General features: G+C 38.9%; 1 protein-coding gene across 1 annotated transcript in view; it reads left to right on the forward strand.

The window, feature by feature from the left end:
* RSPO2 (R-spondin 2) overlaps positions 1 to 26,073 on the forward strand; it is a 143,005-nt gene extending 116,932 nt beyond the window's left edge. Inside the window, exon 5 of the mRNA XM_058176560.1 lies at positions 25,961 to 26,073. Within this exon, the coding sequence (XP_058032543.1) occupies positions 25,961 to 26,073 (113 nt within the window). The remainder of the gene's footprint in view (positions 1 to 25,960) is intronic.
* The last annotated feature ends 442 nt before the right edge of the window (positions 26,074 to 26,515 follow it).

A 26,515-nucleotide genomic window follows, 5' to 3' on the forward strand; every position in this document is an offset into this window, starting at 1 on the left:
AATCATACCAAGTTCCTGCAACCGTTCTTCATATGTTTTAGCCTCCAGTCCCCTAATCATCTTTGTTGCTCTTCTCTGCACTCTTTCTAGAGTCTCAGCATCTTTTTTACATCGCGGCGACCAAAACTGAAGGCAATATTCCAAGTGTGGCCTTACCAAGGCATTATAAAGTGGTATTAACACTTTACGTGATCTTGATTCTATCCCTCTGTTTATGCAGCCCAGAACTGTGTTGGCTTTTTTGGCAGCTGCTGCACACTGCTGGCTCATATCTAAATGGTTGTCCACTAGGACTCAAGATCCCTCTCACAGGTACTACTGTTGAGCAAGGTACCACATATACGGTACCTGTGAATTTTATTTTTTTGGCCTAAATATAGAATCTTACTTTTTCACTGTTGAATTTCATTTTATTAGATAGCGCCCAATGTTCAAGTCTGTCAAGATCCTTCTGTATCTTGAGCCTATCTTCTGGAGTGTTGGCTATTCCTGCCAGCTTGGTGTCATCTGCAAATTTGATGAGTTCCCCATCCATCCCCTTGTCCAAGTCATTGATGAAGATGTTGAAGAGTACAGGGCCTAAAACAGAGCCTTGGGTTACTCCACTGCATACTTCCCTCCATGTGGATGTAGTTCCATTGAGAACTACACGTTGAGTGCGGTTGGTCAGCCAGTTACGAATCCATCTCGTGGTGGTGCTATCTATCCCACATTTTTCTACTTTATCTAGTAGTAGGTTATGGTCTACTTTATCAAATGCTTTACTGAAGTCCAAGTAAATTATATCAATAGCATTCCTCTGGTATACTAATTTTGTCACTTTGTCAAAGAATGCAATAAGATTAGTCTGGCATGATCTGTTTTTGACAAACCCATGTTGGCTTTTGGTTATTACTTTGTTTGCTTCTAGGTGTTTGGTGATTTGTTGCTTGATTATCTTTTCCAGAATCTTCCCTGGTATTGAGGTCAGGCTAATAGGTCTGTAGTTTCCTGGATCTGTTTTTTTTTTCCTTTTTTGAAAATGGGAACTACATCAGCTCTTTTCCAGTCCTCTGGCAGCTCCCCTGTGCTCCAGGATCTTTGAAAGATATAGTTCAGTGGTTCTGAGATCTCATTTGCCAGTTCTGTCAGAACCTTGGGGTATAATCCACCCGGTTCTGGTGATTTGAACTCATCTAGGGTAAACAGGTGTTCACTTACCATTTTCTTCCCTATTTTATCTTGTGTTTCTAATCTGTTTTTTGTGGTGGTGTTTTTGATAGGTTGGATTGTTTTTACCTTTTGTGTAAAGACAGATGCAAAAAATGAGTTAAGTAGATCTGCTTTCTCCCTGTTGCTTGTCATCTTCTTGCCACTTCCTCCCAGCAATGGGGCATTTGTTTTCTTGACTTTTTTCTTGTTTTTAACATGTTGCAAGAAGCTTTTTTTAAATTATTTTTTATTTTTGTTGCTAGCCTTTGTTCATTGTGAGCCTTAGCTTTCCAGAGTAAGCAATTACTAGATTCAATGAAGCCATTAAAAAAAAGAGGCCGCCATTTCTTCATATTTTGTTTAAAATCATTACAGAAGTACTAGCATTATGAAGAATTAGAATATGATTTGTAAAGGCCCGTTCCAAAGTATTTTTACTGACATAGCAGCCTCATGAATGTTTATTCTGAAGTGGCTCCCTCTGGGTTGATGGGCTCGAGCCCTTGTAAATTCTTTTATGATTACAGCTTAGAAAACAAATGATGTGAATTCCAGCCTTGCAATTTAATACATTGTTTCAGCAAATTTCACATTAAAATATATTTTTTTCTACAGTCCTTTTTTTTAAAAAAAAATTCATGTGGCCATTTAGCCACCAAAATATTCCCATGGGGGGGAGAAATATTTCATAATTCTTCAATAAGGAAAAAGGCATGGCTTAGAAGGGGGTAGTTTAAAACCTTCTAAACTGCTACACAGAATATGAAATGATATATTGTTCAATATCTTTTTGAAGAGTTTTTCTGGTTTGGATGACGATGAAACAGACAAGTTTTATAAATGGTTTTTGTTTGTCTACTAACATGCTTCCTCTTTAAAAACAAGAACTAGAAAGTATGAGAAAAATATAACTTCAGCCTTTTATTTGAACTTTTTATTATTCTTTCTGGCCAGGATTCTCTAAGAAAAAAAAGGCCTTTGATTAGATGTGGATTGATTCTCCTTTAAGCAATATTGATAATACGTTTTTTGTTACATTTTTACATGACTAAATTAGTTTAAAGTTAAATTAATTACATAAAAATTGCTTAAAGGAGGATCAATCCAGATTTAATCATTTAATATGTATGTGTGTGGGAAGTTTGGAAATAATTCCAATCAGTTTGGAATTCCAATAATTCCAACCATATAATCCTCAAAACTGGAAATGATTCTGTTTGAGTTGCAGAATTCAATTCGCTATTATCAATTTTGATATTTGAAGTACACTTTGGGTTCAAGAACTATCATGATGGGAAATTTTTAACATTAAAAGTTCTGCAAAAGACATTACTGACAAACATTTTTTTTTTAAGTTGTTGCTTTGGCAAAAAAATTTTTAGCCTGTCTTTAAATCTGTCACGATCTTTATCAGATTACAGTATGTGAAAAAATAATTATTATATTCTACATTTAAACCACTGAACCAGTATGATGCTGTTTTGGTTGTCCATTCCTAGTAAATGTGTATTTTTGCAGAGCTACCCTTTGTTTTTAAATTCCAATTTTCAGATGAAACTGATAATACTTTGCTCCTTGGAAACTTTTTTTCTTGAAAGGTTCCACTGATTATTGGAGAACTGTCTCAAATAGGGAAGGGTTACTTCAGAAGCTTTACTATGAACATGCTTGTTCCTTTTGCTGAAGATTTTATTGTAATTAAATTAAATTAAATTAATATTTGTGCCTTTATTTATTTATTTATTTATTTAGCATATGGCAAATATATGGACTCATAGTGGTTTAGATGTTAATGTTTCAAATAGGTGAATTCAGAATGTGATGGAGCTGACCGTCAAAAGGCTAAGAGTGCTTTCTTTCTTTCTTTCTTTCTTTCTTTCTTTCTTTCTTTCTTTCTTTCTTTCTTTCTTTCTTTTTTATTTGTCAACAAGTACAAAGAAACAAGTAACAGAATAAACATAGACATGGACATATGAAAAAAAATGGCACCAAAAAAGGATATAAATAGGCAAAACATAGTGATAAACACATAGAATGATTACATATAAATGGGGACAGTAGGACAGGGACGATAGGCACACTGGTGCGCTTATGTACCCCTTAAGAGGTCCCTACCCCTTAGGGACCGCTTAAGAAACATGAAAGGTCCACGGTAGACAGTTCAAGATAAAAAAAATGGGGATTAGAATCAACAGGATCCTAAAAAATGGGGATTAGGACAACAGGATCAGGTAGATTGTTCCAGACATTTACTACTCTATTGCAGAAGTCATATTTCCTACAATTACTAGCCCTTGTGTTATTATGGTTGAAATTAAAGTACTCATTTACAAGTAGAACGTTTTGCTAAATAATCTTATGAACTAAGCATAGGTCGGAATGTAGACAGTGTAGTTCGAGTCTATCTAGACCTAAATTTTCAAGTCTGGTGGTATAGGGAATTTTATTTCAAGCAGAATATTTAAGAACTCTTCTAGTAAAATATCTCTTGATGGTAGTTGAGTGCTTTTCCAGCCACGGGGCTTTAGAAGGCCCATTTTGTTTACCTGTTGCCGTATATTTAGAGAGACAGGAGTCTACAAAGATGTCTGACTGCCAACTTTTATTAACTGCCAATTCTTCAGTGTAGTCTGGCTGCTGATTGTTGTTAGTCATTTAATTCACACTACCATGCTATCCAGGGAAAAAGGTCGGCAGTTCGAATCCCTAGTAAAGGTCTCCTGCGTGAGTAGGGGGTTGGACTAGATGATCTCAAAGATACCTTTCAATTCTGTTACTGTTACTGTTCTGACCACCACCACATTTCTGATGCTAAAGAGCCCCCTGATATATCTGCAGAAGGACCTAGGACTATTCACAGTGTCCAACTCACTGCAGCCATCTCACCACAGCCAACTTGCTTTGGGACAACTCACTTGTGGGACAATTCCACGTGGGATAACTCGATACGATAAATGTTATTCACCATTGTTGCTTTGACATTATTTCCATTTTTGGGAAATCATGTTGAAGAAACAATGGTGGATAATATTTATTGCATTGTGTTAACCTGCATGGAATTGTCCCGTGTTGCATTGTGCCATAGCAAGTTGGTCTTGGTGAGATTATCATGATGAGATGGCCACACCAGGTTGGCCATGGCAAGATGGCTGTGGAGAGTTGGCCATGGCAAGTTGTCCCATTCCACTGCGGACAAACTGGAGAACATGAATTCAATGACAAGAACTCATTTAGTTTTCTGAAATGGGACACTATAAATGGAAGCAGAAATGTTTTGAATTCACTGGATCCAACCAGTCATTTTCCTATGAGAGAGCTCTACCAGCCAGAAGCTCTTCATGTTATACCTACCAGTTGGTAACAAGAAAATATATACATATATGTAGGTCTTGGCATATTTGGGTCTTTTCCTGTGTAAGATTGAGAGTATCTTGGCGATGTTTCGACGAAGTGTCACTCATCATCTTCAGGCTGGTGCTTTCGGCTTCGTGCTTCTGTGAGCAAAGCCGAAGCTGAAAGCACCAGCCTGAAGATGATGAGTGACACCTCGTCGAAACGTCGCCAAGATACTCTCAATCTTACATGGGAAAAGACCCAAATATTTCAAGACCTACATACCTATACCCATGAAAACCTATGAAAACACACACACACACACATACATATGTATATATATATTTGTTTTCTGAGGTTTTCGCGGGTGTTTGTATGTAGATCTTTGGTTATTCGGGTTTTCTCCCGCGTAAAATTGGAAGATAACCAAAGATCTACACACACACACATACACACACACACACATATATATATATATATATATGTATATATGTATATGTATATATGTATATGTATGTATGTATGTATGTATGTATGTATGTATATTTCCCAAAACATTAATAGCCTTTTGATGGAACCTAGATATTTTACAAAAAGAAATGTACTTGAACTTGCCTTCTTTGGAACTTGGAAAAAGTCCTTTTGCAAAATATATCCAGCAATAAAGGAGTCTGGACCAATAGGTTGCTAGTAGGTGGTTATTGGATCCACAATTGTTGAACTAAATTGGGCTCATAAGACAGATGCAAGATAATTTCAAAAAAATAACATAGGCTAGACTAAATGCAGCTACATTTTCATTTTTAATTGGCAAAAACCTCCTTTCTTGGGCTCCCTTTGGTTTTTAAGGATAGATTTACACTGTGGCCTCAGCAATTGTGTAGTTGGAAGCCATTCCACCTAGGGAAAATTCTTGGTAATGTGTTTCATAATGGCTCCATCATGGTAATTTTTGGAAGTGGTTTTTCAAATGTAAGAGCCAGTTCCCATTATTCCCAGCTATTCTATATTTGGATTTTCTGGGCTCAGAAGATTGTAAAAATAAATTTCCATGACGTGTAATCTAGATTTCTGTTATAGTGGAACTGATAAAGAGCTACTTCATATCTGCTTTCAAAGATTGTATAATGCATTGATGGTTCAGGCATTTACCTTCAAAAACTGGTGCCTATATTGTATATTATGAGAATCTGTTTGGTTTTTAGAAACAAACAATTTAGATTTGATCCTTTGTACATTGAAAGATACCTATTGTAGCTGTTACCAGCATCCCTGAGTTCTGATTCTTCATAATTGATAATAACTTTCTGTTGTTCCTTTTCCTATGTCAGTGACTTTAGCTTTTTTTTAAAAAAATACTTCCTTATTCTTTCCATGAGTTGCCTTATAAAACAGTCTGAATTTCAGTGGGACTAATGCCTAGTTATTGCAGATAGCATGCCATGGGCATGCTTATAAGACTTACCTAGTCATAAACGACTGTCATGGTAGAAGCATTGAGGATTAGATATATTACAAATAGATATATGGATTCATAACTGGCTGACCAACCGCACTCAACGTGTAGTCCTCAATGGAACTACATCCACATGGAGGGAAGTATGCAGTGGAATACCCCAAGGCTCTGTTTTAGGCCTAGTACTCTTCAACATCTTCATCAATGACTTGGACGAGGGGATAGATGGGGAACTCATCAAATTTGCAGATGACACCAAGCTGGCAGGAATAGCCAACACTCCAGAAGATAGGCTCAGGATACAGAAGGATCTTGACAGACTTGAACATTGGGCGCTATCTAACAAAATGAAATTCAACAGTGAAAAAAGTAAGGTTCTACATTTAGGCCAAAAAAACAATGCACAGGTACCGGATATGTGATACCTTGCTCAATAGTAGTAACTGTGAGAGGGATCTTGGAGTCCTAGTGGACAACCATTTAGATATGAGCCAGCAGTGTGCAGCAGCTGCCAAAAAAACCAACACAATTCTGGGCTGCATAAACAGAGGGATAGAATCAAGATCACGGGAAATGTTAATACCACTTTATAATGCCTTGGTAAGGCCACACTTGGAATATTTTATTCAGTTTTGGTTGCCACGATGTAAAAAGGATGTTGAGACTCTAGAAAGAGTGCAGAGAAGAGCAACGAAGATGATTAGGGCACTGGAGGCTAAAACATATGAAGAACAGTTGCAGGAACTCGGTATGCCTTGTTTAATGAAAAGAAGGACTAGGGGAGACATGATAGCAGTGTTCCAATATCTCAGGGGTTGCCACAAAGAAGATGGAGTCAAACTGTTCTCCAAAGCACCTGAGGGTAGAACAAGAAGCAATGGGTGGAAACTAATCAAGGAGAGAAGCAACCTAGAACTAAGGAGAAATTTCCTGACGGTTAGAACAATTAATCAGTGGAACAACTTGCCTGCAGAAGTTGTGAATGCTCCAACACTGGAAATTTTTAAGAAAATGTTGGATAGCCATTTGTCTGAAATGGTGTAGGGGGTTGGACTAGAAGACCTCCAAGGTCCCTTCCAACTCATTGTTGTTGTTGTTGTTATTATTATCATTGTTCAAAAGCAAACGGTTTAACCTGTTACTGAAAAGAGTCTTTCTATCTGAAAAATGAGATGCTTCAGGCCCATTGTAGGAAAAAGGGTAAGGGGGAAAAAGGGATGAAATCCAGCAGGCTCTGACAGGTTCTGGAGAACCGGTAGTGGGAATTTTGAGTAGTTCGGGGAACCGGCAAATACCACCTCTGGCTGGCCCCAGAGTGGGGTGGGAACAGAGATTTTGCAATATCCTTTCCCTGCCATGCCCACCAAGCCATGCCCACAGAACCGGTAGTAAAAAAATTTGGATTTCACCACTGAAAAAAAGGTGCAAGAATTTTACCCTCTATTCCCTGTAAATAGAGCTTGCATTTGATACATAGCAATCCCTGCAATTCTTCCATAACAGCTTCATTAGATTTTACAGTAAACCTACTTATCAGAGAAGTCCAGCCTTGAGTGCCTGCTTGTACCTGCTTCTAATTGTAGTGTTCCCTGAAATAAGCCTGACAGCATTTATAAAACCAGAAAACGAAGAAACTATGTGAACTAGTGATCATCTGGATTTTTGCAGCTCAAATGGAAAGCAAATTGAGCATGTTCGTCTCTATGTCTTCACGTTCTTAAGATATTTATAAATTCAGGTCACTGTTGCCATTTTTCTGGACAGTGAGGCATACTTCCAAGTAAAGTATTGGGTTGCAGTTCAGATAATTGATATCTTAATGCTTAATTCTCTAATAAAAGATGGAGTCATCTTTTATCTAATCAATTTCCAAGATTCTGCACTTTTGATTTTCCATCAGCACCCGTGGAGTCTAAAAGGAACCCATTAGGTTCCTGTGAATAGAAACAATACTGGTAGTTATTATTGGTTTGGAATATTTTAATTTTTCATTTCATTTTTCCTTTATCAAAAGAAAAAAAGAAGAAGATTGGTCTTACAGATGTGTTCATAAGCATCGCCTACTTCTAATCTAACCAAAGGACCATATATTTTCCAGTGTTTATACTTAAGTAGGATTCATATAACAAGTGATGAAAAGAATGGGTAAAATCATAATTTCCTATTGGTGTTTATTCTTTCTATACTACAATAATCTATTTTAAAACTTTGGCATGATCGGTGTCTGTGGTCTTGTATCATTGCTATTTCTGGCCAATTGATTAACTACAGGATCTTTGTTCTTTTTAAAACAATGCTGAATAATTTACATAAAATGAGCACTTCTTTAAAAGAAATAAAAAAGACACATTTTTTAAGAGCCTGAAATAGTGTACAAGAACCATTGTTAGTCTAGACCAGGGGTCTGCAAACTTGGCTCTTTTAAAACTTGTGGACTCTGGGAGTTGAAGTCCACAAGTCTTAAAAGAGCCAAGTTTACAGACCCCTGGTCTAGATGATTTTGTGAAAAAGCTGGTTTTATAATAAAAATGCAGTAGTAAAAGGTGATAGAAAAGGTTTCTTCGCTTACATGTTACTAAGCATATCTGATTTTTACAAGTATAAAATCTCCCTTGAGGCAGTCTAGAAATATGAAATATAAATAAATAATAATAAAGTTTGGATGCTGAGTGGTTGAAACCCCAAAATCTAGGAAAGATTCACAGAAGAACATATACATATATTGTGTATTAATAAATATTGTGCTAAAAACAGATTGTGTCCAGGTACAATTATGGGAACTGTTACAGAAGACCATATTTTGAAGTACACTAGTCTACAGTGGAATGATGGCCACCAATTTAGATGTCCTTTAAAGGAAGGCAATTCCATATATTTTTTTCCATGACTACTTGTCATGTTGACTTTCTTACATTTAGGATTAATGCCTACAAGTGCTATAAGTTCGTACAGATAATTAAATAACCTTCACTAGATCCATTCCATGAAACTATGAAACAGATAGAGCCACTCAAGTCTTGGCCCAACTGTTTTATGGCTCCTCTGAGGTTTTCTAGGCATGTACTTCTTTGTCCTGAAGACACCTCCATCAAGATAACTAACAAAGCAAATGATCTGTGCAGACCTACAGTCTGTGTCAGTGGTAGGAAACCACAGGCACCATAGAGCATCCAAACCCCTTCTTACAAAGCTCCCAAATCCTCTTGTGACTCTGGTAAACCAAAAGAATGAATAGTTTTGTTTTTGACTGCATTGATGTGGGAAAGAAAATAAAAGTCCTATTTAAGCTTTATAATAGCCTTGTAACATTAAAGTAAACTTCCAAAAAAATGAAAACAATTGCCCCCAATGAGGGGAGGGGGGGGGAAGCAGAAAATCCTGGCTCGGTCTTCTTTAGAATGCATTCATGGTCACTGAGCTTCAGGGCATCATCCACTGGAGACCTCAGTTGCAGCAACAAAACCCCAAAAATGTGAAGCTCAGAGGTGTTTGCGCTTGGCAATTTTAAGACCTGTGGACTTCAACTCTCAGAATGCAGAATCATGGCTGGCTGGGGAACTCTGGGAGTTGAAGTCCATAGCTCTTAAATTTGCTGAGCTTGGACACCCCTAGGGTGGCCTCTGTTCTAAACAATGCTTGGCTCTTCTGCTTGGATTCTGTTTTTGAATGGCTGATACAGTGAGCTGTTATATTAACTTTTGGACTCCCCACGGGAGAGTTCAAATCTTCATATTTCATGTACAAAATAGTTGTTCTTGGCTGTCAGATGTGGGTGCTGAAATGATTAATTTACTTTGTTACAGCTGGAGCCATTCTTGCAGGCAGCATCTCCAAGGATTGGATCCACTCTACAACTTTTTGGCTCCAGTTGTGGAACAGCTGTCTGCTAGCATCTTATTTTCTTTTGCTTTTAAATAGTTTTTTTTTTTTTTGGCGGGGTTTTGTGTGTCATATACAGAGCTCTGTGGCAAAAAAAATGCCACAGTGATCGACAGTCTATATTTCTCTGCAACTTCCTTAGCAGTAAGCATTTGTGAGGGAATAGATCCACTGTGTAAAAGTGGCAACAAATTGCATCTGCCGAATGCACATTCAGAACGAAAGATCAAGAGATAAATGCTTTGCAGGGCACGGGGAGAGAAAATCAAATGCCAAGAGAGAGAAGAGCTAGACTTTGTGGTTATGTAATTCCCAGATGACTATGTAGCTTGTAGATAAATCAGTTTAATGTTGTTTGTAGAATAGTTTCATTGTTGGTTATACATACATACATACATACATAGTACCAATTTGTGTCTGCTGATAAAGAAATAAAGGGAGACTAGTATAGATCTATTTCAAGCTATTTAGTTCTCATCAGCTAGCCATACCCTTTGTTACTTTGACGACAAACTATTTTGTACCAAGTTTGTGTTTGCTGATAAAGACTGCCTGAGGGCTCCTGGATTGGAGTTGAAAGGTGAAAGGGAAGCAGTATTCTCCCTCCCATATTGGGGCAGACCAGGTACTTCAACAGAAAAACACTAAATATATGTATAAAGTTTTAAAACTTTCTTCTTCTTGATTTTGCTCTCCACATGTGAATCAAGTCTTGGAACTCCCTAGCTGTCCATTTTCTCCTGAGAACGCAGGATATAAATCCCCACATACAAAGACGGTTAAGGAAACCAGGCCGCCAAAGAAAATGATGGCTGGACACCATCAAGCCTGAAACCAACCAGAGCATAGAAAAACTCAAAGAAGCAGTGCAAGGTGGAAGATGTGGCGAGATCTGGCCCATAGAATCGCCCAGAGTCAGATATGACTGAATGGATAACATCATCATCATACAGAGAGGTTTAATGCAGGTTGGGAGAAATTGACCCAAGACTATTTTGCAAAAAATAACTAAAACCTCTAGACTTTTCCCAAATGTAACTGGAGCACCTCAGTCACAGATAACTATTACTATTGCTACTTGCAAATATAATTTTGAAAGCTGTTGAATATATTTATTTTTAATTTAAAAGTTCAGCCACTTATAGGGCCTCCCTTGATAGGTGTTTTGATAATGAAAGGAGGAAGAGATTGCCCTAAACATAACTCATAACATAGTTATTGCAGCACATCAGTGGTGGATTGCTGCCAGTTCGCACCAGTTCGGGAGATGTAATGGTGGCGGAAGGCTCCGTCCACCCGCTTGGAAGTCATCAAATATGCTATGCACATGCGCGAGCGAACCGGTAGTAAAGATAACTAAAACCCACCACTGCAACACATATTCTTTCACCCCATTCTCGCTCCATTCATAGTGTTGGGTCTCTAAGTCTGGCAGAATTGCTCTATAGAAAATCAACCTCTTAATTACCTTACATTTTTTTAGGATGGACATCCTGAGTTGTTTTGAGGGGTTCATAAATATTGATATGAATTTAGGTTGCACAGCAACAAGGCACATTTAATAGACTGTGTGACCCAGGTCTTTACCACTTTCTTCTCTGTTGCGTATTCTGTATATTATAAACATGAAACCATGAGAAAGACTTATTTAATACATAACTCAGAAGCTATGATGAATGTTTCATGTTGGTCTGTTGAAATGTGTGCTAAATCTTTATTGGTAGTGTTGGTGGTAGACAAAGTTAAGGATTTGTAGTAAATATCTAGAGTGACCCAGGACATGTGGGATAAGAGTAGACTTTTATAATTAAATAACAATACAAATAGCTTCATGGTGTACAAATCATTTCCTTTTTCCTGTTCATTTTGTAAGTTGCTGAGAAAATTCATACCTGGTGATTAGGAAGCATGCAAGCTTAGCTTTGTGTTCATTTGGTATATATTTATAAATTAGAAATGAAGAGTTTCCTATGTACTCATAGGAAAACTGATTTAGATAAGCTTAAGTAGTTTGGAGAGGGTTGTTTTGCTTGTTAATTGGGTTTTCATTCAATAATTTAAACTAATATTCTGCTTCCTCCTGTTCCTATCCATTTTTATTTCATTTATTCCCTCTTTTTTATTTCAGTGAGTACTTGAAGTGGCTAACAAAGTGTCAAAAATAAAATATATAGATAGGAATTGCAATGTTGACTACAGGGCTTCCTCTGTGCCCTCGTGTTCTTGTGACAAAACTGTGAAGGTTCCAATTGATGAACCCAACCAAGCCAGCAAATTGAGACAATCAGATCTCTTTAAGCATAACTTTATTGAACACATCGTTTTGGCACACATGAAAGCAAAGCCAACTCTAACTGTTTCGTGCAGTTTTCGTATAATTAAAGAATAGATATTTCCTTTTCCTCCGTGTCACAGGTCACATTATCCAATTAGGTATTCTGGCTTCTCCCTGGTAACTCCTTCAAATCTCTGGTCAGCACCTGTTGGGATGACCTTGGGATGACCTTGGGACGATGTGTTGTTATTGTCTGGTCTGACATTCCAAGCTTCTTCCTCTCCCCATAGTGTGTGGGGAGCAGGAAAAACAAAAATGGTTGTGGCAGCATGGATTCATCTTGAAGTTGTCAAAAACCTTGGTTCCCTTTTCTGGGTATAGTTCTAGTTTTTTATTGGCAGTCTTCTAAAATCCAGCATTCTTCCAAAATGTTCTGATTATAATTCCCAAAACTTCTTCACTTTTGTAAAGAGAAGTCCCAGGAGATCCAGAAGAGCTGGACTGGTAATATCTATGTGCTCTGGAGGACAATCCTCTTAACTCCTTTATTCACATATATTTCTGGTTCCTGCAAAACCTGTCAGTAATGATGAATTGGTTCCAATTCTCCTAAGAAGCAAAGTATCTCAGATTATTATAGTACTCATCACAATCTACTTTTACATTAAAAAATGTAAAAGAGAGAGTCTAATCCAGTATTTCTCATCCTTCACAGCATTAAGGTCTGTGGATTTCTTAACAGTGTTGGCTAGAGAATTCTAGGAGTTGAAGTCCACATATCTTAAAGTTGTCTAATCTACCCCACAGAATTATTGTTGGCGAGGATGAAATAGGAACTAAAAATTGCTTTTGAGCTGCAAGAGGAAAGGCAGGGAATAAATATAAGAAATCAATAATATGTGCCACATCATCATGTTTAGCTGTAAACAGATATATTTCTTTACATAGGAAATGCCTATGTAGACTTTAAAGTAGGGGCTGGCAATGTGCCAGCAAATACTCCTCATTATATCCTCAAGTATACGTTGGGATCCATTAAAAAAAAAAGACTCCAAGGTTGGAACTCTGCCTGCTCCTGTCTTAAAATATATTTAAATTATGTCAGCAACATATCAGCAGGAGTTTCATTGCAGTTCCTGATATGGAACATTTCCCATTAATAGGAAAGTTTAAAAGTTGTTCTCTATAGGTATGGAATTATTGTGTTATTATTTTTTAATTTGTGGAAAAAAAGTTGAAGAAAAGCATGCAAGTTTCCTACGAATAGCTGCAATAACGGCAATGAAAAACTGGCAACAAACAAAGCACCTTCCCAACATTTTTGATGTTTTATAGATGAGGTCGTTAATGGAGCGTAATCTGATTCACATTGTGGAAATTAAATTTTACAGGCGCCACAATTATTGGAGTTTTCCTTAGCCTCCTTGCGTAAAATCCACAACTGTCTGATAAAAGAAGCAAATGTGCTTTTGAAATGTCTAAACTGGCACACGCTGCTTTGAACATTTAACATTTCTGATGTTTTGACTAAGAACCTGGAATTTCTGCTTTTTGACTTGTTTTTAATTTAGTGGTCTGCTGCAAAGAAGGAACATTTTCACAGCTGTTAAGTAGTAGTTACTTTGGTTTCAAAGAAGCCCCCTGAAGGTCTGCATGGTAATCACAAAGCATTGGTGGTCATTGTCTTGTGTTTGAACAGCCCACTTATTCTCCCACAGTAGTTTTCTAGAGGTAATGATTCAAAATAGACTAATAAACCCTTTCATGGTGTGGCAGCTCTTTCATCTCCATCCTTGATTTTATTGACCTTCACTGAAGTCCTATGTGACTTTGTAGTATAATTGCACTTCAGGAACTATGTATGATCAACTGTTGGGCGGGAATATCGATTTAACACATAGGAACTAAAAGCAATGGTTTAAAATTAGGCAATTAGTAAGTGTGGGAATGTTGAACGTAGAAAAACATTGAGTGGCCCTTTGAAAATATGATATCGCTGAAGATTACTTTTAAGATCTGTAAGGAATTTGTCTTCTGCATAGCTTTAACCACTTATACCACCAGCAAGCCTTCTCCTAATTAGTGTTGTCTGAATATGTTGAATTACTGCTTTCATATCTTGTGGCTAGCAATATTTGAACTCTAGCACATCTGGAGTAATCCAGTGTTAGGGCAAAGCCTAGTCTAAATTCATTAAGATGCATCTTACTCCAAAAATGTTCCCTTCAGGCTAAGTTTACTTTTGGGGGCAAAGATTTCTCTTCTGTATATCTTACTTTAGACAATTATTGAGGTAGAGTAATAGGATCAGATTTCCTTCAGCAAATCACTGCCAGTTTGGGTTTCTTACCATTCTAAGTCTTTATGATATGATTCTAAAAATTTGATTGTTTATGTTTCATTTTGATCTTACTTGTTTAATTAATTTATTAAATTTATATGCTAACCATCTCAGCTAAATGACTCTGGGGTTATTGTTGAATGAGATTGTACTTTCTAATTTTATCATGCATCACTCTGGGAGTGTATGCATTGATGCCTCTCTTTTAATAGCTTTTAATCACAATAGCTAAGGGTAGCTCAGTGGCGAAGACACTGAGTTTGTCGATCGAAAGATCGGCAGTTCAGCAGTTTGAATCCCTAGTGCTACGTAATGGGGTGAACTTCCGTTACTTGTCCCAGCTTCTGTCAACCTAGCAGTTCGAAAGCACGTAAAAAATGCAAGTAGAAAAATAGGGACCACCTTTGGTGGGAAACAGCATTCTGTGCGTGTTTGGCGTTTAATCGTGCCAGCCATATGACCACGGAGACGTCTTCGGACAGCACTGGCTCTTCAGCTTTGAAATGGAGATGAGCACCGGCCCCTAGAGTCGGGAACGACTAACACATATGTGTGAGGGGAACTTTACCTTTTAATTACAATAGCTATTACAATAGCTCATTATTGTGCATTATTCTTAAAAAGAATAGAACACATATTTATCAGAGCTTTGATTTTTTTTTAACCACAGTTTTTAATTAAGGGCCAGTATATTCTATAGTGCTCCAGAGTCATTATGTTGAAATAAGTAGACATATTCATCAAATAAATAAATAATACCTCTCTGTAAATGCCCTAGCAAATACCCATTCCAGTAACAATACCCCGACTGTTTAGAAGCACATACTGTATCGATCACTATTATTTATTTTATTTATTTATTTATTTATTCATAACAATATACATAAGCATCACACAAAAAGATTATATAGTATATAAAGATATATATGAAGAAATATAAGGAGGTATAAGCATATATATATATATATATTTGTTTTCTGAGGTTTTCACGGGTGTTTGTATATAGGTCTTTGGTTGTTCGGGTTTTCTCCCGTGTAAAATTGGAAGTGTCTTGGCGACGTTTCGACGAAGTCTCATTCGTCATCTTCAGGCTTCAGCTTCGTGCTTCTGGGAGCAATGTGTGATCGCAGCTGTTTCTTCCTTTTAACTGCTAGTGGGGGTTTGAACTGATTGGGGGGGAGCTTGGCTGTGCTCTGATTGGATGGGGGTTTTTCTGTGCTCTGATTGGCTGGGGGTGTGTCCTGTGTTGGTGGGGGCTTGGTTGTGCTCAGTCTAGTCTGTGCTGCAGGGGGATTTGAGCTGGTGAGCTGCACAGCTGTTGTTTGGCTTTGTGGTCGTGCTACATCTTCATAGTGGGTGTCAGTCTGCTGCATGAATGGATTGGAGGGTTTGAAATGGCTAATGTTGCAGCTGCGGTCTGGCTTCTGGTCCTTGGTTGTGCTTCATGATCAGTGTGGGTTTGGGTCTGCTTTCTGGGTGGATGTGCGGTGGTGACATCCTGTGTGGACCTCGTGAGTGTGGGTCTGGTGTCATTCCTTGTGTTAGGGACTCGTTTGTCAATAAGGGCGGGTTTCCAAATGGCTGGTAGGCGGGAGGTGTCATCTCGTTTGTTCATGCTGTGTGGGCGGTTTTCTATCTCAATGGCTTCTCTGATTATTCTGTTGTTAAAGTGTTCAGTTTTGGCGATAGATAGTTCTGGTCTTTTTAAAGTCAATATCATGTCCTGTGACTTTAAAGTGTTGGACCAGGGAAGAAGTTGGTTCCTCTAACAAAATCAGACTCGAGATCTCCAACATCCTCTGCACCAGCAAGCCACCCAAAAGCAACTTACCCAAAGAGGAACAGACAGCACTACTTAACCTGAAAAAAGATACCAGCATAATAATCCTACCAGCAGACAAGGGCAACGCCACGGTGGTTATGAACACATCTGACTACCAAACCAAATTAACCAACCTACTCCAAGACCCTGCATACAAGCCCCTAAACACAGACCCCACCACCTACCTAGAAAAAACCACTAGATCCAAAATAAAAGCCTCCCCCATCAGCGAAGAAATCCAACAAAGAATCATTCCCAGAGAGAAATCATCCAGATGCCCTAAGCTCTATGGCCTCCCCAAGATACACAAAGAAGGAACCCCACTCAGACCCATAGTCAGCTCCATAGGCTCACCTCTACAAAACCTAGCCAAATTTCTCGCCAAACAACTACAGCCCTATGCAGAATCCATCACCTCACACGTAAAAAACTCATTCCAGTTCATAGAGATCATAAAGAAACAAAACTTACAGCCCAGCGACCTACTCGTGAGCTTTGATGTCATATCCTCTTCACCCAAGTGCCAATCAAAGAAGCCTTGACAGCTATCCAAAACAAATATAACCCCCAAGCACATCCTAGATCTGACCAACCACTGCCTATCCAACACATACTTCATCTATAATGGACAAAAATACAAACAAGTAGAAGGAGCACCCATGGGATCACCCTCTCACCTGTCATTGCCAATCTCTACATGGAACACTTTGAAACCCAAGCTCTAGAAAAATCTGATCACAACCCAAACTCTGGCTCAGATATGTAGACGACACCTTCATAATCTGGCCACACGGGAAAGAAAAACTTGACAACTTCCTCACACACCTCAATAGCCTACACCCCAAAATACAGTTCACCATGGAAACAGAAGTTAATAACCAACTTCCTTCCTGGATGTCTTAGTCTACAGAAACCCAATAGCTCCCTAGGACACACCATCTACCAGAAGAAAACACACACAAACCGCTATCTGCACGCACTCTCACACCACCACCCAGCACAGATCAACTCCGTAGCCAAGACACTCATCTCCAGAACAAAATGCTTAGCTGATGAACAACACCTAAAACCCGAACTAGACACTCTCACTAACGTACTAACATCCAATGGATTCCAAACAAATAAGATTACCAAGCTAATCCAAAAAGAACCCCCCACTAAAATCCAAGACAGAGAACAAGAAAACGGCACAGCCCTCCTCCCATATATAAAAGGCACCACAGACAGAATCAGCAAGATCCTCCACAAACACAACATCAAGACAGCATTCTGCACAAACAGAAAAATATCCACCATCCTAAGAAACCCCAAAGACAAAATTGAGTTAGAAAATCAAGGAGTATATGAAATCCCATGCACCGCCTGCCCCACCACATACATTGGACAAACCAACAGAAGAATAAGTGCACGCATTGAAGAACACAAGAACTCATTCAAAAGAGGAACCAACTTCTTCCTGGTCCAACACTTTAAAGTCACAGGACATGATATTGACTTTAAAAGACCAGAACTATCGCCAAAACTGAACACTTTAACAACAGAATAATCAGAGAAGCCATTGAGATAGAAAACGCCCACACAGCATGAACAAACGAGATGACACCTCCGCCTACCAGCCATTTGAAACCTGCCCTTATTGACAAACGAGTCCCTAACACGAGGAATGACACCAGACCCACACTCACAAGGTCCACACAGGATGTCACCACCGCACATCCACCCAGAAAGCAGACCCAAACCCACACTGATCATGAAGCACGACCAAGGACCAGAAGCCAGACCGCAGCTGCAACATTAGCCATTTCAAACCCCTCCAATCCATTCATGCAGCAGACTGACACCCACTATGAAGATGTAGCACGACCACAAAGCCAAACAACAGCTATGCAGCTCACCAGCTCAAATCCCCCTGCAGCACAGACTAGACTGAGCACAACCAAGCCCCCACCAACACAGGACACACCCCATCCAATCAGAGCACACCCAATCAGTTCAAACCCCACTAGCAGTTAAAGGAAGAAACAGCTGCGATCACACATTGCTCCCAGAAGCACGAAGCTGAAGCCTGAAGATGACGAATGAGACTTCGTTGAAACGTCGCCAAGACACTTCCAATTTTACATGGGAGAAAACCCGAACAACCAAAGACCTATATATATATGAAGAAGAAAAAGAAAAACAATAGGACAGGAACGGTAGGCACGTTTGTGCACTTATGCACGTCCCTTATGGTCCTCTTAGGAATGGGGTGAGGTCAATGGTAGAAAGTTTTTGGTTAAAGCTTTTAGGATTATGAGAAGAGACCACAGAGTCAGGTAAAGTATTCCAAGCACTGATGATTCTGTTACAGAAGTCATATTTTCTGCAATCTAGATTAAAGCGATTGACATTAAGTTTAAATCTTTTGGTTGCTCTTGTATTATTGCAATTAAAGCTGAAGTAGTCTTTAACAGAAAGGACATTACAATAGATCATTCTATGAGTTAAACTTAAGTCTTGTCGAAGGCGACGGAGTTCTAAGTTTTCTAAGCCTAGGATTTCAAGTCTGGTGGGATAAGGTATTTTGTTGTTTTCAGAGGAGTGAAGAACTCCTTTTTAAACCTTTCCTTGTTCTCTGCCCATACAGTACATTCTGAGAGTAGATTTGAGGTTCTTGATTGAAACTGGCATTTCAAAATTATTCATGAAAGGCAGGCAAGGTGGCAGAACAGTTTATTTGAATGTATCCATATGAAAGTTGTGTTTTCTAACACATTCTTAAAGGTGCTGCTAAGCAGCAAAAGCTACTGAAAATGCTTCTTGGGAAGAGTTCTTCCTGATGTTTTCATGGAAACATGGGAAGCCAGGGAAATGGAAGGCTGCTGGAGAACTGGTGATGCAAGGAAATAGAGCTTAATTACCTCTTAATTAAATCAAGTTGTTGATTAGCAACAAGACACCCATGACAATACTTCTGAAATAATGCCTATTGAATGGGTAGAAACTTCTTTGGTTAGTACACTTCAGAGGTGGATTTCAGCAGGTTCTGACCAGTTCTGAAGAACCAGTAGTGGAAATTTTGAGTAGTTTGGAGAACTGGTAGTCCAAACAAATAAGATTACCAAGCTAATCCAAAAGAACCCCCACTAAAATCCAAGACAGAGAACAAGAAAACGGCACAGCCCTCCTCCCATATATAAAAGGCACCACAGACAGAATCAGCAAGATCCTCCACAAACACAACATCAAGACAGCATTCTGCACAAACAGAAAAATATCCACCATCCTAAGAAACCCCAAAGACAAAATTGAGTTAGAAAATCAAGGAGTATATGAAATCCCATGCACCGCCTGCCCCACCACATACATTGGACAAACCAACAGAAGAATAAGTGCACGCATTGAAGAACACAAGAACTCATTCAAAAAAGAGGAACCAACTTCTTCCCTGGTCCAACACTTTAAAGTCACAGGACATGATATTGACTTTAAAAGACCAGAACTATCGCCAAAACTGAACACTTTAACAACAGAATAATCAGAGAAGCCATTGAGATAGAAAACGCCCACACAGCATGAACAAACGAGATGACACCTCCGCCTACCAGCCATTAGAAACCCGCCCTTATTGACAAACGAGTCCCTAACACGAGGAATGACACCAGACCCACACTCACAAGGTCCACACAGGATGTCACCACCGCACATCCACCCAGAAAGCAGACCCAAACCCACACTGATCATGAAGCACGACCAAGGACCAGAAGCCAGACCGCAGCTGCAACATTAGCCATTTCAAACCCCTCCAATCCATTCATGCAGCAGACTGACACCCACTATGAAGATGTAGCACGACCACAAAGCCAAACAACAGCTATGCAGCTCACCAGCTCAAATCCCCCTGCAGCACAGACTAGACTGAGCACAACCAAGCCCCCACCAACACAGGACACACCCCCATCCAATCAGAGCACACCCAATCAGTTCAAACCCCCACTAGCAGTTAAAAGGAAGAAACAGCTGCGATCACACATTGCTCCCAGAAGCACGAAGCTGAAGCCTGAAGATGACGAATGAGACTTCGTTGAAACGTCGCCAAGACACTTCCAATTTTACATGGGAGAAAACCCGAACAACCAAAGACCTATATATATATGAAGAAGAAAAAGAAAAACAATAGGACAGGAACGGTAGGCACGTTTGTGCACTTATGCACGTCCCTTATGGTCCTCTTAGGAATGGGGTGAGGTCAATGGTAGAAAGTTTTTGGTTAAAGCTTTTAGGATTATGAGAAGAGACCACAGAGTCAGGTAAAGTATTCCAAGCACTGATGATTCTGTTACAGAAGTCATATTTTCTGCAATCTAGATTAAAGCGATTGACATTAAGTTTAAATCTTTTGGTTGCTCTTGTATTATTGCAATTAAAGCTGAAGTAGTCTTTAACAGAAAGGACATTACAATAGATCATTCTATGAGTTAAACTTAAGTCTTGTCGAAGGCGACGGAGTTCTAAGTTTTCTAAGCCTAGGATTTCAAGTCTGGTGGGATAAGGTATTTTGTTGTTTTCAGAGGAGTGAAGAACTCCTTTTTAAACATTTCCTTGTTCTCTGCCCATACAGTACATTCTGAGAGTAGATTTGAGGTTCTTGATTGAAACTGGCATTTTAAAATTATTCATGAAAGGCAGGCAAGGTGGCAGAACAGTTTATTTGAATGTATCCATATGAAAGTTGTGTTTTCTAACACATTCTTAAAGGTGCTGCTAAGCAGCAAAAGCTACTGAAAATGCTTCTTGGGAAGAGTTCTTCCTGATGTTTTCATGGAAACATGGGAAGCCAGGGAAATGGAAGGCTGCTGGAGAACTGGTGATGCAAGGAAATAGAGCTTAATTACCTCTTAATTAAATCAAGTTGTTGATTAGCAACAAGACACCCATGACAATACTTCTGAAATAATGCCTATTGAATGGGTAGAAACTTCTTTGGTTAGTACACTTCAGAGGTGGATTTCAGCAGGTTCTGACCAGTTCTGAAGAACCAGTAGTGGAAATTTTGAGTAGTTTGGAGAACTGGTAGTAAAAATTCTGACTGGCCCCACCCCCATCTATTCTCTGTCTCCTGAGTCCCAGCTGATTGGGAGGAAATGGGGATTTTGCAGTATCCTTCCCCTGGATTGGGGAGGGAATGGAGATTTTACAGTATCTTTCTCCTGCCACGCTCACCAAGCCACACTGACCAAGCCATGCCATGCCCATCAATCCACACCCACAGAACCGGTAGCAAACATTTTTGAAACCCACCACTGGTACAGTTCTTGATAGAAAGGAAACAATCCACCTAATCAGTCCTCAGTTTTACATCTGGGATAGAGTCAAACCATCAAAGGAAGACAATTTTTCCATTTAGGAATTTTGCATATGGTCTTTATTCCTTCTTAAGCTTGTAATAATAACCGTAATTGTGAATAAATCCAACAGGAGTAAAATTAGGTCAGATACTGGATTTGTAATGACTCTACTTCTCATTGTGCCACTCGTGATTGGTCGATTCAGAAATGAGTTATTTCCAACATCATCATATCTAATTGCTTTACAGCCTGAGAAAACCCAATATTTGCAAAAGAAACCCGTCTTCTTTAGTCCTGTAAATACTCTCTCCTTCTCCTCTAAAAGTATATGAGACTCAAATGGCAGAACACTAATCGCTCACAAAGAAGGGAACAGAAGGAAAATAGAACCCTAAGAGTTCTAAGAGAAGAATCAACGAGGTTTCTGAAAAAATAGGATTAATGACCTTTGCATCAAGTACAGGTAGCGCATTTTAATAGGCATCTCTTTGGCTTTCTTAATCTTGGACATATTTAGGAGTGATGAAATAAGAGAGAAAGAAATAACTGATTGATAACTGATAGGTGAACATGATTGGAAATGGGATAAAAAATTATTCTGTGTTTTTGCCACGTAGAAGATGTCTTGACTTTTGTTGAAGGGAGAAAGAAAATTGGAAAGACATGAGAGCTTTAAAAAGAGTAGACTCCACTGAACGTGAAAACATAAATGGTCTAATAACAGTGGGGCATATTCAAATCATCTTGATTTCTATAGGAGATTTAAAAGTGTTTTTTCTTTTGCTAACTCAAAATGTTCTGAAAACCAGTTCTTCAGTTTGGTTGAGCTGTTTTTAATGTAGCAAGAAAACAATTTGCACAGCAACTGTCCAAATGATGTAGAAATCCAAACAATTTCTATGTAAAATTGGATAAATGCTATTAAATTGATTCTTTGCAGACATTGGCAGATAATCTTCCTGATTTTCTAAAATGAAATAAATGTGAATATATAGTGCCCCCCTGTGGCTAAAAGGTATATTCTGCCCTATGAAACTAGTTGCCAAACTACAGTGCTATTATATATCAAGGAAGGGAAAAGGGAAGGGAAGGAAAGGAAAGGGAAGGAAAGGAAAGGAAAGGAAAGGATCTAAAAAAGCTCATATCCCAAATACAGATTGCCTAAAACAGTAAACTGTTCTAGTTGCTTTCCTGGCCAATGGGGAAATAAATAGAGGTGCAGCAAAGCCTTCCCAGTAATTTCTCTGTTGGACCAGGAAAGAATGGGTGGGGATTACGGTATATATTTTCCCAAATTGTGATTCACCTATGGAGGTTGTGATTGCCAGAACCACTAATAAGGACTGACTAAGCTAGTGAGTAATTGGACTAAGTATGTTGTAGGATAGCGTCAGTTTCTCTTATGGGCTGCTGCTTCTGATGTGCATTTATATAACCAGTTTAGATGTAAATGTTTTTTCAGTTTGTTGCTAAGAATGATCAGTGATTCTATTACATTTCAATGCTCTTAGAGTAGATACATTATATATTCTCAAAAACATTGCTGGGCAGTTTGATTTAATTTTCACACAGGAGGTGAAAATGATATTATAATGCTTCTAACTGCAAATTCACCTCAGTTCGAATTTCCTGCTTTATTAGTTTAAGAGGCTACAATATAAAAAGAGAGTTCCCTAGTGAGAATATATCATTGCACTGACTAAATTCTATAGAGAATTTATTTTTCCTGTGAATAAAATTCTGGAATTTAGGATCCAAGCAACATTAAATCAGTTGGTTTTCTAGGCCTTTCTTGCCTTTCTTGCTGCACGTTCTTATCTTCACTCTGAAACAAAGCAGAAAAACACAAATGAAAAGCAAATAAAATCATAGCAAACTAGATGGATAGGATATATATGCTACATTCTGTAGCAGGATGTATTTACTATTGAGAGACACAATGGCTCAGTGTTTAAAGATGCTGAGCTTGTCAGTTAGAAAGCTGGGTTCGAGACTGGGTTTGAGATCTGAGCACCATGAGATGGGGTGAACTCCTGTTACTTGCTCCAGCTCCTGCCCACCTAGCAGTTCAAAAGCATGCAAATGAGAACAGATAAATAGGTACCACTTCATTGGGAAGGTAACAATGTACCGCACATCTTGGTGTATAATCATGCTTGCCACATGACCATGGAAATTTCCTCAGACAATGCTTCTCCCTTGGCTAAGAAATGAAGATGAGCAACGCCCCCTAGAGTCAGATTTGACTGCACTGGGGAAACCTTTATATTTGCTGTAAAATAGTAAAAGAAGACAATTGGATTTTTTTTATTAGAACACCTCATTTTAAGAGTTGGTATTGATACATTTTTTTTTCTTAAAAAAAACCTATGTGTAGCGATGGAACTACACTTACTATGTATTTTAATATAAATCTATAAAGCTGCCTATCCTAAAGCAAGAACAAATATTTATTTGGTCTTGCTTTAACACAGGCAATTTATATATTTAACTTGTGTTGAATCATGTAGAATATCCCATGGAATGGTGTAAAATTCTGCATACTCCAACTCTTTGCTGTCTGGACTCTGACTGTCCTGTCTGACTTTTAAGTGCCTTGATGGTTTATTTATTTTATTTATTTATTTATTTATTCATATTTATATACCGCCCAATCTCCCTAAGGACTCAGGGCGGTTCACAGGCAAAATAAAACTACATATAGGATACAAAATAAAACATCAGATTAAAAAACTTATTCAACATAGCCCAATAGTTAAAAATAACAATATACACAATAAAACCCAGTTAAAACCCATATAAATTTAAAACCTAGTCCAGTCCTGCGCAGATGAATAAATATGTTTTAAGCTCGCGGCGGAAGGTTCAGAGGTCCGGAAGTTGACGAAGTCCTGGGGGGAGTTCGTTCCAGAGGGTGGGTGCCCCCACAGAGAAGGCCCTTCCCCTGGGTGTCGCCAGATGGCACTGTCTGGCTGACGGCACCCTGAGGAGTCCCTCTCTGTGAGAGCGCACGGGTCGGTGAGAGGTATTCGGTAGCAGCAGGCGGTCCCGTAGGTAGCCCGGCCCTATGCCATGGAGCGCTTTGAAGATCGTTACCAAAACCTTGAAGCGCACCCGGAAGGCCACAGGCAGCCAGTGCAGTCTGCGCAGGAGAGGTGTTACATGGGCACCCCGAGGGGCTCCCTCTATCACCCGCGCAGCCGCATTCTGGACTAACTGAAGCCTCCGGGTGCCCCTCAAGGGGAGCCCCATGTAGAGAGCATTGCAGTAATCCAGACGAGACGTCACGAGGGCGTGAGTGACCGTGCATAGGGCATCACGGTCTAGAAAGGGGTGCAACTGGCGAACCAGGCGAACCTGGTAAAAAGCTCTCCTGGAGACAGCCGCCAAATGATTTGTTTACATATTTAATTTATATAGCTGCCCATTTCAACCAGTGATTCTATGTGGCGTACATCACAAAAACATTAAACAATAAACAACTAAAACAATACAGAATAAATATACAGTATATGGACGCCAAGTAAAACTATTGGCAAAGATACTGATATAGCCAACATTCAACACATTTGGTTGCCAGGGTTCTACTCATAATCAAAATGATGAAACCTGAATTCCCAAGTAGTTGAAACAGGTCAGCAGAGATCACTAAACTTTGCCATATCGCACAGTGCTTTCCTGAAAAGAAGGTAAGTAAAATCAGTGGCCAACATGGTGGGCATGCATATACATAGCATTGAGTGGGGGTGGGGAAATGGAAACAACAAAAAGAGCTTAAGTAAGTAGAAAATTCTTAGAGGATGGAATCCAGCAGTTGGTTGTCATACAATACTTTAAAATATTCTCCGACTACAGAAGCCAAATTTTAAAATGCATTTTTTTGGTGGGGTGGGGTGGGGTTTAGCTGTTGAGTACCTTCTAAATAACAGCTATAAGAATGCAATAACTCTTCTCTGGAGCAGTAAATCTCTGCAGCATCACAAAATATTGTGTGTTACTTGCTTTGTAAGTGGCTATAGGCACAGGTAATCTAACAATAAAAACTGTAAAAGTCTTTCTGAACAAATTAGATATAGATAGCTCTACCAGTTCAGTTGGAAAACCCCAAAAAATTAGCCTGTGATTAGCCAGTGATTAAAAATAAAATTATTGCCAAACTTGTATCTTTCCCCTATATATTAATTGGGGAGGACATATCTGTTAATTCAAAAGTGTCTTGTAAACGAGCATGTGTAATTGCAGTGATTTGTGTCATTTGCATGATGGCATTGCTATGCAGATGATTTACATTGACACAAAAGACATAATTTGCTTCTTTTTTAAAATATTTTTTTAGGAAAGAGGACACCGAAGAAAAAGGAGAAGAAGAAGAAGAAGAAAAAGAATTTAATGGAACGAGCTCAGAAGCAGCACAGTTTCTTCCTAGCTACAGACCAAGCTAGTCAATAGAGACATTTGCTGAGGGCCTGTTGTGGGTTGTTTGTTTGTTTTTTAGTTTATATCTTGTTTCTGTTCGTTTTGCAAAATACACAGAAGCTGCTATTAGCTCCTGCATGAGGAAGCACTGCGATTCAGCTGCTCTGACAGCCTTTGGACCTGGGGGAAGAGAGAAGAACATCCACAAGCTTGTTTGTCTGTGTTATTTATACTTTTACGATTAATGTGGTTCTTATTGTTCTCATTATTGTTCCCCAAACTTAGTCTCTCTGGGACTGAAGAAAAGCACTGAGTTCAATCAGTGGAAGTGTGTCAAAAAAATCATTTGAGGGTTCTCTCCCCGCTTTTTGGTTAAATTTAGTGCCTGCAAGAAGGAAGGAATTTGACTTCATGGCACAGGACTTTGGAGGCAGGAGCATCAGAACTGCATGGCACCCATAGGATAAATTCCTAT

This window comes from Ahaetulla prasina, chromosome 3, assembly GCF_028640845.1.
Source record: "Ahaetulla prasina isolate Xishuangbanna chromosome 3, ASM2864084v1, whole genome shotgun sequence".
Classification (NCBI taxonomy): Eukaryota; Metazoa; Chordata; class Lepidosauria; order Squamata; family Colubridae; genus Ahaetulla; species Ahaetulla prasina.